Genomic DNA, 14,782 nt, shown 5'->3' with positions numbered 1-14,782 from the left:
AAAGGTGCACAATAAGCTATCTGTGCTTTGTTAGCGCGTGTAAAATTAAACTTTGGATTTTTTTTGTAGTATTGTGAGTGCGCAGAATTACCACTGACTAACCCACCGGGAGACAGAAACAATGAAGTTGTTTTTACAAATGATCTGGACAAAACCATGATTTACAACGTGAATGTAGAAAAGGAAGAAGTGACAAAAGCTACAAACACAATTTGCAAGATTTTATCAAAGTACAAATTTTAAAGGGTGACCTTAACGTGAACCGTGATTATAAATTGCATTATTCCTTTTCTTCAATAAAGTACAACTCTAAGAAGCTACCAATTTTAATAAAATTGTAGAATACTTAAACAAATATTAGCAAATATATCTGAACAAAGCCGAAAATGATAAAAAATTTCCATTCTTTAGTATTCAAACCAGCTTCTGAAATGTATGCAGAAATTCTTATTAAAAGCAATACAAATGCGATATTTCAGATTGGTTGGTTGGTTGTTTTCAGATCAAAGCCACAGAGAGCTATCTGTCATTTCAACCCCGAGGAATCGAACCCGGGATTTTAGCGTTTAAGTCAAACTTGCCCGTGGGGCATGTATACACATACACTGGTCGGGACCCTTCATGTTAGTATAATTCGTCTAGTGGGCTACTTTTTTTTTTTTTTGTTTACTTGTTTTTGTTTCATGTACATAGAATTATGGACAATTAAAGTTATGAAATCGGATCATAACTAACCGTATATACCTCACTAAATAAATATAACATTTAAAATATTAAACTATAAATTATACAAGTTTACAAACATTTATTTCTGGGTAATTTTAGTAAAGCGTGCAATGCCCGAACACACCGTAAAACTGCCCACGATATTAAATATAACTGTTAGAATAACGTGTGCAAGTAATGCAGTTAGACAACTTACGACCACATTGATATGCTTATAGGTTTTGTATTTTAAATACCAGCGTATTGATAAAGTCTTAAGAGATGATTGTTTATTAAGTTTATTTACTCCATTTTCATCATATTGTTAAATGCACAAATACCTGTTCGTCAATGCTAAGTTGTCGCTTATTGAAGATTGAAGATCTGCGGTGTTTAAAATCGTTAAGATGAGATAACGCTGTGATCAGCAGAGTCAACGTCTCACTGCCAGACTTTGGGACACGGTTATACATTAACATACGATTATCCATTTTTGTAACGCCTGAAAAATAAAATAGAAAGATCAAAACAGTACTGTTACACAAAAATATCCTAATGCACATACTCTTTGAAACCAGGAGTTTAGAGCAGCGTTCCCGAAATCGTAGGATCTCCTTAAATTTTATTCGCAAATTCCCAAACCTTTTGATATTTTTTGTTTTGATAAAGAAGATATTCTGTGTGGATGAAAAGTGTATTTCAAAATTAAATGTTTCGGTTCATACAAATAAAGTGTTGTACTATAAGTCATATATTAAAATACTTGATGAATAACTTATCCGTTTACAAAATCTCTTCGCAACTTTTGCACGCACTCTAACAACAATGTTTGGTTAACAAACACTGCTTCAGAGACAAACAAACAACTAAACACCCACATTTTAATTATTTAGATTAAATCGTGAAATTACATGATATTTCAGAAATAAGCGGCGAAATTCTTGTATTCAGAATTTTTAATTAGATATATTTATTTATTTATTTGACAGACAAATTATATATGTATATGCGTGTTTCCACACACACACACAATTTCCTAAGAAATATTTTTTAATATCATAGACATTTTCATATGGTATCCAACATCTTTCACATGTATTAAAATAATCCTGCGTATAAACGTTAGTGTTTGAGTATTGCACAGTAGCGAAAATTAAGGCCTATTAAACAGGATCTTAAATAACTACACATTTCAAATGAGATTCGAATTTTTTATATATAAAACTAAAGTAAGATAAACTTAAGTGCATTGCTGAAGAAAGTTGGTTCGTTTTTGTATGAATGTATTCATATGTGGTGCGACATTCTCAGTACAGCCGGGATTTGGACATACTTATTACTGGAGTTTCGTAGCTTTACAACAATAACATGTCTGTTGAAAGAAATATTTACAGAGTTTGAAAAGTAAAACAGGTACTTTCTCACAAATGATATTTTGAATAGGTTATATCATAGAGAAAATGGTAATAATGATATTCTTGAGACGTGGCCTGGTGATTGGCATGTCAAACAGCGGATAGAAAAGCTCAAGATTTGAGATACGACATTGTGGAGACACTACAATTTGGAATGCATTAGTTTCGAAGTGACAATTAAATCACGCTATTCGCTTCAGAGAGCCCAAAAAACTAGCAGTGGCAAGTGCTGTTGGCTGTCTACATTCTTTCTGTTAAATGGTTTAAAAAATACGGACGGCTGTGCTTGAATCCTAGGGACCACTGATGTGGCTATTTAGCCTACTTAACACAAAATATTCTTAAATCGAACTGTTCAATTCTGATAATAAAATAAGGAAATAAAAACCTCTCTGTTGTACAACAAGCGACACATATTTGGGTTAGCACTAAATCAACAGTAAGGACACTAGAACTACAAAAGGTTCTTGACCATCTAGGTCAACAACTGAGAAAGGGAGATTTAGTGTTATTTGTTTACATAATTGCGAAGGCCAAAAATACTTCTGTTTTTGTTTCTTCATATATCATTTTAAAATACATCTCTTGAAATTTAATGACAGCAGACAACAACCAGGAGGTTCGCTTTCACCAATAAAAAAAATGACTTAACCAAAAAATAACAACATTTTGTTGTGTCTTTTTTAAAATTTATGAAGTTCTCCATACAAGATATTTTCGTAGAAAGTTGTCTAAACCACGTTAATAAACTAAAATATGTTCTACTCTCAAGCATACATTGCATAGTAGGGCGTGTAGCATAGCCTAGTGGTTAGGACGAGCTGCGGGATCGAGACCCATCGCCCTTTTTAGTAAATTAACAGATAGCTAGGATTTACATATTTAATAAATGGAAAAAGAGCATTCTTCTATAGCTAGTAAAGGAAACATTGGCCTTCAGAGGGTTTTGGTCATGCTGGAAATAAGACGCGTCCTGTAAAATGTTTGGGGTAATAAAGTGTTGTACAGAGTAGAAAAGAAACCAAGGGTAACAGCCATGGTATGTTTTAGAACAGACTTAAGTACATATGAAAAAATGGTCACTGCCCTATAACAATATAATGTACAGGGGAATATCCCTAACTATAGTAATGGATTCAGTAATTGTGGATACCATAATATTACATACTAAAAAGAGCCTATTCATACTAGAATAATGTATAATACAGAAATTAAGTAACAACTCAAATACATTTATTGGATTTGTTTGTATATTAAACTTCAGCTTCTGCAAGATCACCACAGACCCAGGTACTAAACAAACAGTAACACTGAAGTAAAATGAAATGTATCTACATTAAAGAGATATTTTATACAAACTTAAACATTGTTATTCAATGATACATACAGGTTACGAATCATTTGTAATGTAATAAAACAGGGACAACACAAATTTGTCATAAACTTTAATCGTTGTTTCACAGTATAATAACAGTAGCAATTGGCACATCTATCTGATATGAGGATACCACCCTTTTTGTGATTGAAGAGACAATTGTGTTTTCAGTATAGAGTGACTTATTTCTCATGAGGTAATAGTGTAAAATCTCAGTTCAGAATGTTTACTTTGTAGTAAAAGTGAAGGTAAAAGTAGAGGGGAAAAACATTTTATGATTCTGTTTAGCTATACAAGTTTTGTACATAAATAAATAAGTACAAAATAAGAGTAAATCAATCATTACTCATAAGGAGAGACCTGGTTAGAGTTGATATAGATTTGTCAGTAGGATAAGTTTCATAAATTGTGAAATAGTTTGTGAATGAATGAGATTTTAAAATACAAGAAGAAAGAAATAAAAGGCCTGGTTAAGGATCATTTGATAAGTCAATTACACATTATTTTACAGTTTGTAATTCCATTTCAATATCAAAAGTACTTTTTAATTAAAACAAATGTGCTAATTTTTTTTTTTTTTTTTTTGCAGCTCTGTCAACATTCCACAAACTTTTAAGGGGTTCAAAATAATCTCCGACTTTCCTTAGAGGATTACTGGCATGTTCTGTTGTGTGGATGGATGAACGTGATTAAACCATGGACAAAGGATCTGTAACTGTGTGGAACATGGTTAAAAACAAAACAAGTTCATGGAAAACTTCTTTATATCTTGCCCTTTCAACTTATTGATGAAGAGTCAATATGAATTTAATATAGATATCTTGCATGATATTTTATTTTTAAGTATATTTGTAATAGAACATACTCTTATGTAACATCTAGTATTTTTGCTGGTAAGTTGTGATCTCTAAGCTTGATACATGTTTAATATTTTTTCTATGTCTTTTAACATGTTTATATATATATATACTACATAATTATTTGTCCTCTGACGTTTACCCAATATATTTTGGTTTTTACCAACAAGTTTCATAAGGTAGTAAGATTACTTTACTTTACTTTTCACCAGAAGTTTTAATAAATTACCGATATAACACACTTTTAAGGTACAGCTCCCGCAAATGTATTCCGGGTTGGCAACCTTTTGTTGTACAAACGCACTCCACGTTTTGGAACCGCAGGTGTATCATAAAAGTGACAGTAAAATTCCACTCTTTTGTTACAGTAGCCTAAGATTTGGCGGCGAGTGTTTTTTACTAGCATTCCCTCTAGTCTATCAGTCCAACAATAGGAATGCAGTGCTTGTAGCCCTTGTGTAGCTTTGAACAAAATTTCTGAAAAAGTGTAATATTTTTAGAGTTCAGGCAACTTAGTTTTGTTTGTTTGTTTTTGAATTTCGCGCAAAGCTACTCGAGGACTATCTGCGCTAACCGTCCCTAATTTAGCAGTGTAAGACTGGAGGGAAGGCAGCTAGTCATCACCACCCACCGCCAACTCTTGGGCTACTCTTACCAACGAATAAATGGGATTGACCGTCACATTATAACGCTCATACGGCTGAAGAGGCGAGCATGTTTGGTGCGACGGGGATGCGACCCTCAGATTACGAGTCGCACGCCTTAACCCACCTGGCCATGCGGGGCCTGACAACTTAGTAACTACCATACACCGTAGATACCATGCAATAGTAGATATATTGAAAACTTTAGTCACTGAGACATCTAAAAACATTGTAAATTGTTGTAAAAAGATGTCAATTCATGAAAACAATTTAAAACAGTAGATAATACATTTAGGAGACTTGATAAAGCAATAAAAAACCAACTGTTAGTCTTCCTGGCGAGTTATGATAATTACAATTATACTACAGAAAGTCCTTTACAACTTGTATTACTGTAGTTTTTCTCTTAATGCTGAAGATTAGATGTAAACATTGGTTTTAATGCTATTTGTTTTTTAAACTTTGTATTGTTTTACCTTAATTTACTTTTATGAATTTTACTAAATTTACTTTAATTTTACCTTTTCACCGGATGTTTGGCGCAGATAACCTAGCTGCTTTGTGCCATAAAACACCAAATCAACAAACCTTTTTATCCCATTGGTTGCAGTAATGATTGGTAATTGTCCAGTGTATTATCTGCTAGAGATACAGCTCATGGTGGAAAGCAACCACCAACAATATCACATTACACCTAGATCTCAGTTTGGATCCTTACCCAACTACTTTAATTTAGCTCTCCGGTAGTAAAGCGGTAAGTTTACGTATTTGCAACGCTAAATTCATCGAGTTCGATTCCCCTCGGTGGGCTCAGCAGATAGCCTAATATGGCTTTGGTATAAGAAAAACACACTCAATTAAGAGAGGTATTGAACAGAAAGTGGGCTGCCGTTCTGGCCATAGAACACCTAGAACATTCTGTTTTGAACACCTTTAAGAAGTGCATCTCTTAATTTTATTGGCTCTAAAAGTCAAACTTTAACTCTTCTGGATGCTTCAGTGGACTTAATTTTTCATCCTGCGCTCGTTGGCAGCAAGATGATGGCCACTAAGAGCTTCTATAGTATCTGCAAAAGTACAAGATCACCCTACTTGCGTTTCCTACCCCTACCATCCTGTATTACACGTGCACACTACCACCTTGTTCAAATCACTGTGAATACTGTTGCACAAGAAGCTAATTACGCATGGTGACCATTAATTTTGAACTCGGGGGCTAGGAGTAAGATTACCAGGTTTTCAAATAATAAAACTGAAATCCACTTAGATTTTCATATCTTAAAGTTGGAAGTTATAACATGGCAGGTTGCAACAAAAAATGTTGTCACTGTTGGCTACGTTACTGAGCGCGTGACTTTAAACCTATCAAAACAGAGACGAATGCAAATAGCGGGTGCTTCTGAGCATGTCAGATTGCAACTCGCGAAACATTTACGTAACTCTACGGTGAACATTAATAAAAGTCGCTCAGAATTTTAAGACAAAATCTTGGTCAATAAAACAAAATGCCCAAAAAAATCACTAAAGACAACAATGAAAATATAAATATTTTCGCTAGGTCTTTGTTTCTACTTTCCTCATAAAAAAAGAAAGCTGAAGGAGGCGTCCCAGTTTAATATCTGAAAATTTGAAAGTCTCGTTTTTGTAGTTTGAGTCATGAAAATGTTGTTTGCTATATTAATTTTTTTTTTATATTTCAACAAATTCACAGTAAAGATAACTTAACTGCTTTGAGGACTTACAACTCAAAATTGGAGTTAAATCCAAACAATAAGTTTGGTTTTTGTTATGCACAAAGATACAATGGGCTGGCTATGTGTGCTCTGTTCACCCTGAGTATTAAATCGATGTTTAACGGTGGGCACTGCGTAAGTAGTCCATGATGGAGCCATGACTTTAATTAAACTCAAACACTACTGTATTTTTCATTGCGTTATTAAGTCTCCTAAATGTATTATCTACTATTTAAAATTTCCTTACGTTTTAACATTTTAACATGAAATGGCAAGATTATTAATTGTAAGTGACTGGCGAGCGTAGTGCGTAATCTCGTGTTTACCATTTTATACTTCTTTAGTATCTTCACATATTGGAAGTGAAATTACACGACTCTGGGCTCTTTCAGTGAATTTAATTTATACAGATATCTTATGTAATATTTTATTTTTAAGTATATTTGTAATAGAACATACTCTTATGTAACATCTAGTATTTTTGCTTGTAAGTTGTGATTTCCAAGCTTGATACTTCTTTAATATTTTTCCTGTGTTTTTGTAACTGCTTTGTGCCATAGAACACCATATCAACTAACCAGCCAACCTTTTTATCCCATCGGTTGCAGTAATGCTACAAGTCTTTCAATAATAACTCGGCAGGATGACTAACGGGTAGTTCAAACAGCAGCATTAATCACCTGAAGTTTGATTTTCCAGTCCTGGTTTCGAGTATTTTGACTTTACGGCCATTTTGTAATTTCAAATCGAACTAGATGGACTGTAATTCTTAAAAGGGAACCACATTAAAAAAGGTATTACGTATAGTTTAAAAACTTAAACGACATTAAAAAGATTAATGGCCTTTAAAAAACTAAAAACATTTCCAGGGTGGACAGTGTTATTATCACCAATAACACTTTCTAACGTTATGGATAAACACTGGGACAGAACATATTTAAAATGGTGCCATTGTTGAGAGTCATAACGACGGCAAGAAAGTGAAATATAATTTATTGTGACCTGTGTGTTACACAAACTACACACTGGTGTATTAGTTCCAGATAAAAGAAAACGATGAGTTATAAAACTGTGACCAATGCGTAGTCTAGTTAGAATATCTTCCTCTTTCCGATGCTTAGGGAAGCAAGACGGCCAAAGTCCAATATAGGGTTTTATTTGGAAAAGCTTGTTTTAATGCTGCTCACTCCAAGTAGACTGCCAGCTAGCATGGAGCCGAGTCTTAAATATAGGACTATAGTCCATGTATAGAACAGGCACAGCGGTGACAGTGCCAGAGCAGATAGATTTAGCTGCGGTGTCGGTGAGCTCGTTCCCGTGAATACCAAAGTGGCCCGGTATCAAGAAAAACTAGATAGAAGCAGATGTTAAAGATAAATGGGCTAGTCGGTTTTGAATATCGGCGAGAACAGAGTGTGAACCAACTGAAAGCGATTCCAGGGCCAGTAGAGAGCTAAGCGAGTCAGTATAAATAGTGCAGTTTGAGTACTGCTTAGCTTCTCTGTGATTCAGAGCAAGAGAAATGGCATACAGTTCAGCAGTGAACATAAATACTGTAGAGGGGATTCTGCACGCAACCACCGAACCACAAAAAACCACAGCAGGGCCCACACAGTCACCTGATTTCGAACCATCTGTAAAAATAGGAATGAAAGGATGGTTCGAAAGATATTCAACAAACAACAGCATTTCCAAACGAGTGCCTGCTCTTCTCAGATGATTTAAAGACAGGTATATTTGCGGACTGTAATAACCCGTGGCGGGATGGACTGACTGGTAGATACAGCAATGTTATCTAAGGACAGACCCAATACACCCAACTGCACTTGGACACAAAGGCCAAAAGGAGCAATGACAGATCATCCGTTATGAAAAGGTATGGCCCATCGAGGAAAGAAAACACAACTTCAGGTGGGATGCTTTGGCAAGGAACGAAGTTTCGAAGCATATAGTAAAAACAGTTGCAAACGGTGGAGGTGTGAAGAAGGTTAATGAGACTATGTCTAAGCTCCGAACTGGGGAAGTACGGAAAGCCCTAGTGCAGAGCCAAAGTCCTCGATGATGAATGGGATCCAGCAGCTTTAAGGCTGAGGTCCTGGCAGAGCTATAGACTAGTGATCCATAGTCGAGTTTCGATCGAATAAGAGCACAATATATCTTTAGCATAGACCATCGATCTGCTCCCAATTTAACCCATAGCTTCTTGATGTGTGATATAAAGCGAGCTTATGGTCAATGATACGCCCCAAGAACTTTGTCTCAGGGACCACAAGCAGCACAACCTCACTGATACAGAGCTTAGGATTAGGATGAATACCCCATTGGCAGCAAAAGTGCATGCAAGTGGTTTTAGAAAGAGAGAAGTTAAAACTGTTTGCTGTGGTCCACGTCAGTAAACGATTGAGGGCAGTCTGTAGCTGCTACTCAATATACCACTTGTTCGACGACTTACGTAAGATGTGAAAGTCATCGATATAGAACCTGTTTGCAACAGTAAGAGGGAGTTGTTCGGTGATGGCATTAATCTTTATACTGAAAAGTGTGACACTCAAAACACAGCCCTGAGGGGCTCCAAGTTCCTGTAGAAAAGAACGGTAAAGTGTGAAACCCACATGAACTTGGAATCTCCTGTCCATTATTTTTTTTTATAAAAATGGGAAAATGGCCACGTAACCCATATAATGGAGGTCTCGCAAAATGCCATACCTCCATGTTGTATCATAAGCCTTCTCAATGTTAAAAAATATTGACACAAGATGTTGTTGTTTGAGAAAGGCTTCTCTGATTGACGTCTCAAGTCGAATCAGGTGGTTCACGGTGGATCACTGTCGTCAGAACCCACATTGGGTGGGCGAGAGGAGGTTGTTTCATTTGAGGAATCAAACAAGATAAGCATTAACCATTCTTTCTAAGGTCTTACAGAGACAGCTCGTCAAAGCAATTAGACAGTAGTTTGAAAGAATCTTGGGATCCTTCCCAGGCTTAGAGAAAGGTAGAACAATAGTCTGGCCCCAGGCATCAAGAGAAAACATTATTCGGCCAGACCCGCTTAAAACAATTAGAAGAATAGCAATAGCAAGAGAAGCAGGAGATAGATGGCGCAGCATCAGGTCCAACCGATGGAAGGCCAGTTCGAGTTTCACCAGTGTAAAGGGGCGATTATAGTCATAGAGACAATTAGCTCGAAAGGAAAGAGGTGTTTGCACTGTCCAAGTCTTGATGGTTAAAAAGGTGGAAATAGAAGCAAAAGTGCTAGATACCTGGTAAAAGCGTTCACCTAGAGTATCGGCGATGCTCTGGGTATCAGCTACTTCCTGGCCATCAGAGAGCAAGATCGAGAAAGCGACAGAATTACATTGCCCACTGACCTTTCGAATCTTGTCCCATTTGACTTTGGAACTGGTGGTAGAATAAATGCTGGTTGTGAACTTAATCCAAGATTTCTCTGGCTTTGAAGTCTAACCCACCGAGCATATGCGCGGGCCTGCTGGAAAGCGATGGGGTGAGAGAGTGTGGGATACCTACAAAAAGTATTCCAGGTCCGTTTTTGAGCCTTCTTTGGCAGGCAGGATTCCCCCACGGATGATGATATCATGGAAAATGTGTCAAGGTTTTAAGAATACATTGAACAGCTGCTTCTTTAATAAAGTTACTTATTGCTGCCACACAGTCGTCTATTGATGGCTTACAGACGAGGGAAGGATAAAGTTCTGTGAGAGCAGTGAAAGAGGGCCAGCTTTCCTGATCCAGCTTCCACTGGGGCACGCGGGTCAGGGGGCATCGACCACGGCCAGTCTCTCTCAAAATTATAGGAAAATGATCACTGCCTCGTGGATTATTGTCAACCCTCCAAGAAAATTGTAGAATGGTGAAGGGGAGCAAATTGAAAAATCAATAGCAGTAAAGAATCGACTATGTGCATGAAAATAAGTAGAAGAACCAGTATTGAAAAAAGAAAGGTGTGACCAGAAAGCATACACTCTACGGAGCGACCCCTATCAATATCAGCACTTTCTCAGAGGGGGATGATGTCCATTAAAGTCCCCCAGAATTAAAAAGGGAGACGATAACTGGTTAATGAGAGCATCAAGGTCTGATTGATCATAGGTCTCTCCAGGCAACAGGTAGAGAGAACAAAAAGTGATGGTACGACTCAAGGAAACACGGATGGCTATGGCCTCCAGGGGTGTGTCGAGTGACAAAGACAGGGTAGGTAGATGCTGATCAACCAACAGTGCCAGCCCTCCATGCACTCGTCCATCACACAGCCTGTCATTTCTGTACAAAGAAAACTTCCGAAAAATGACTGTATTGGCGGGTTTCAGAAATGTTTCCTGTAAGGAAAGACAGGATGGTAGGAAGCAATCAGTGTTTTGATGTCATCCAGATTAGAACATAAACCTCGACAGTTCCATTGTATCAAGGTGGCCAATTTTATTTATGTGTAGGCGAATTGGGTGAAGAACCCTTCTGTTCACGACCACATCTTTTTTTACTTACTGTCCGTATTCGAGAGAGGTCAATCGACCTCCATGGATCCTGCCCTTGGTCGAATTGATAGGTCTTTGCTGTTGGAAGAGGATTCCACCAACTGAGGACGTCAACGAATGATCGTTTTGCATCTTGAGGTGGGAAAAGATGTTTCCGATGAAATGCCTGTATCCGGAACCAAAGAAAGTGGATTTTGGGATTTGCTGGAATGTATGTAAGGGACAGAGATAGGTGTTGAAGTTGATTCATCAATTTTCTTAACCATGGAGGTCATTTGGTTTGAGAACGGTTCTGCTGGAGGCACAAATAGATTCGTCTGCACTTCCACTGTAGTAGTGGAATGAGGTGCAGCAGCATACAAAGATGGCATGGTGGACAACAACTTTCGAGCCTCAAGATAAGTAATGTTATCAATCCTTTTCAAATGCTGCATCTCTTTCTTCCAAACATTTAGGACAAGAACAAAAGTAGGATGGGTGAGACCCATTGCAATTGACGCAATTCATAGGCATCATGAGCCTTGATACCACAACGAGCACACGTCAAGGAACCACAACATGACGTCTTTGAGTGACTGAACCGCGGAAATTGGAAACATCAGAAAGGGTTTGGAATATATGGCCGTACATTGCAATTAAAATAACCTGCCTAGAATTTAAACGTCAGAATGAGGACATTGGTCAGCATCATAATTCCATCTTTGCGAGTAGAGATACACCTCACTGCAGAAACTCCTTTGGTGGAGAAACCAGCGAGAATCTCCGATTCGGGAATGTTCTTCAAATCCCTCTCAACGATAACTCCTTGTGATGAATTCAAAGTAGCATGAGGTGTAAACTCAATAGGTATATTCCCAATTGCCTTTGAATGCTAGAGGAGTTACTGTGTTGAGATGTGGATGTTTCCACCAATATGTCACCAGAACAAAGCTTTTAGACTAACTGTGGATAGCCAGCAAGTCCCTCTAGTTCCTTCTGAATGAAAAAGGGAGACATTTGCTCTAAAGGTTTGAAAGAGAATGTAGGATAAGAAAATGACGTACAACAGGTGTTGTCGTTCACCTATAGATGTTTTTTCACTATTTTATTTAAAGTTTTTATTTAAAGGATACATAATAAAAAAAGGAAAATTTTGGTGCCCACTGACCCCACCCACCTTGAAGTCCTACGAGGGGACGCACTATAATGATAAAAAAGGACACTGCAGCAACCCCAGGGTTTCGTGAGCACTATACCCAAACACCAGCATCAGACACAATGTCCACAACACCTGTTGAGAACATCCAACACTGGTACTTGGTTGACCCTAGCACAAGTGGACTAACCGATTGACCCAAGAGGAGCCACCCCAAGGCTGCCTGTCTATAGGAATTCAAGGCTAAAGTGGTGTGTTAGGGTTGGAACCTCAACTACCAGGATCCTCTCCATCTCTTTAGGGGTCACCACATACGACAAACACGTAGGTGAATGTTCAGATCCCAGAGGAGGTAAAATGAAAGAACAGAACCTTCCCTGGGAGGTCCCCTCACCACTTGCAGGAATCCACACCGAGGGGGGGGGATAAAACAAACTTCTCCAAGAAGGGAGGTGCTTATTCATCATAACAGTAAAAAGTGAGTTGACATAGGTAGATGAACACAAGTTGTATCGCTGGTAGGTAACGAAGCAGGCACTCACAGAGGAGATCAATAACCTGTGAGATAATGGAGACTCTTCTCATAATGGAAGAAAAATTGCCAAAGTAGCCATGAATTAACATGCTAGTTAGTGCGATACTTTATCTGATAGGGCATTGTGACCCTTACTCTCCGAGAGGTTTAGTCCAACAAAAAAGCATGGATAACATTTGATGAAACTTAGCTGTATGGGCAACAACTGCGTGTTGTAGAAACTCAAGTATAGAGGATGACATTTCGAAAAGTTTCTGCTTTTTGTCTTCAGGATAGCATTTTGTAACAACTGTAATTAGGATAAGAGCTACTTGGCATTATCACGGACTGAAAAGGAATGAGAATCATATTTTCAAAGTTACAGCTTAAAGTTCATCTCGTAAAGTTTGTAATATATGGTGGACGTTCTGGACAGTGAATCATAATTCACTGTGTACTGTTGAATTTTGCCAAAAAGTTAGCTTGAAGATGTATTCATACACAGAGGAGTGAAAAGAAACAAAAGGTGGTTACGGGAATTTTGATGTGTGAAAGATGAACCCATGCATATATGACAATATGAAAATTTATACTAAAGTTATCTATAAGCGTTGTATAACATAAAAGGAATCAATTACTAGGAACACAACTAATAAGCAATCTTTAAATGAGAATTCTAGAATTTGATCAGAATGTTAAGACTTCAAATTAAGAAGTTAATTGTGGTTACTGGTCTATAAGGCGTTATTTGAAAAACAATATGCCTGTTGTTTAATGCAAGTATCAATATACATTTTTTTTTCCACATCGAAACATTCAGCAAGTAGCGATGCGCTCAGCAAGTATCTATGAAAAGTTAAATTCATATATAACGTAGCATAACAAATGTAAACTTCATGTACGCAGTGCCGTATTTGATTAAATTAAAATATTTTCGATTAGGCAGACTAAAATATTCAAAACTACACAGATTTATAAGTAAATATTTTTATTAAAACAAAGCAACTTATAGTTTAATAAAATACGAATAATGCATGTAGTTGCTTTTATTTGATAAATTTGTATCAGAATAAATAAAAGGGGAGGCGAGACGTTGGAGTTAGTTAATTTATATGGTTTGAAAAATATGGTTACCACCCCATGACATTCGATCCATTTCGGCTACAAGTGTGAATACTCAATACCACAGTTCTAACATCCACTTCTTTCCAACTAAACTCAGGTTTGGTTTTACCTAACAACCAGATAATAGTTGAGGGAATGCGTTGCGGTCTGCAGATGGCTGTGACAGCTTTAGAGTACTGTTATGGATCAGAGGGTGTACGTATTATCCGAGCTGTAAACGTTGTATTCTACAGAGTGGTTAGGCGTGAACACATGTACATCCAGTCTGATTACAAGTTAATTTTTATCTCTTCATCCTTTGCTCCTAAGGATGTTTTAATGCAAAGAGTCGCCAATCGGACCTGTTACAGCCTTAAGGCTACGGATTTTAGCAGAGTTATTCTGAACTAAACTATTTTACACTGTTTTCAATCTTGCCTTTTACTACTTAAAATTACTTTCACTTTTAATCACGTTATTGTCAAATATCTTGTTGCAAATACTTCTAGAAGTGTTGAAATTAAATTACAAGACCTACAGTCAGTTATGGAAGGTTATTTACGGCAAGATGAATGAATCATCACAATACTGTCAAATCACAGTACTTTTAATACGGAAGTGACGAAAGGAAAGTGAAATGTAATACAAAACTTAGATATCCGCTTTACAAATGACATGTAAAACAATACATTCTGGTAAGTTACAGCAAACTGTACAGATACCGTTCAATATGTCGTACTTATGTCCCCTTACGTCATTTTGATCTATACGAGTTCTTGAGACATCCGTTATGAAGACATCAAAACTTAC

General features: G+C 37.1%; 1 protein-coding gene across 3 annotated transcripts in view; it reads right to left on the bottom strand.

Moving 5' to 3' along the window:
* LOC143255146 (uronyl 2-sulfotransferase homolog pip-like) overlaps nucleotides 1–14,782 on the bottom strand; it is a 33,785-nt gene that overhangs the window by 17,205 nt on the left and 1,798 nt on the right. For all 3 annotated transcript variants that reach the window (XM_076510377.1, XM_076510376.1, XM_076510378.1), the window contains exon 2: nucleotides 1,047–1,207. In XM_076510377.1, coding sequence (XP_076366492.1) covers nucleotides 1,047–1,207 — 161 coding nt within the window. The remainder of the gene's footprint in view (nucleotides 1–1,046; nucleotides 1,208–14,782) is intronic.

This window comes from Tachypleus tridentatus, chromosome 7, assembly GCF_004210375.1.
Source record: "Tachypleus tridentatus isolate NWPU-2018 chromosome 7, ASM421037v1, whole genome shotgun sequence".
Lineage (NCBI taxonomy): Eukaryota > Metazoa > Arthropoda > Merostomata > Xiphosura > Limulidae > Tachypleus > Tachypleus tridentatus.
Note: the sequence above shows the minus strand (reverse complement) of the source record. Positions and strands in the feature narration are given on the sequence as shown.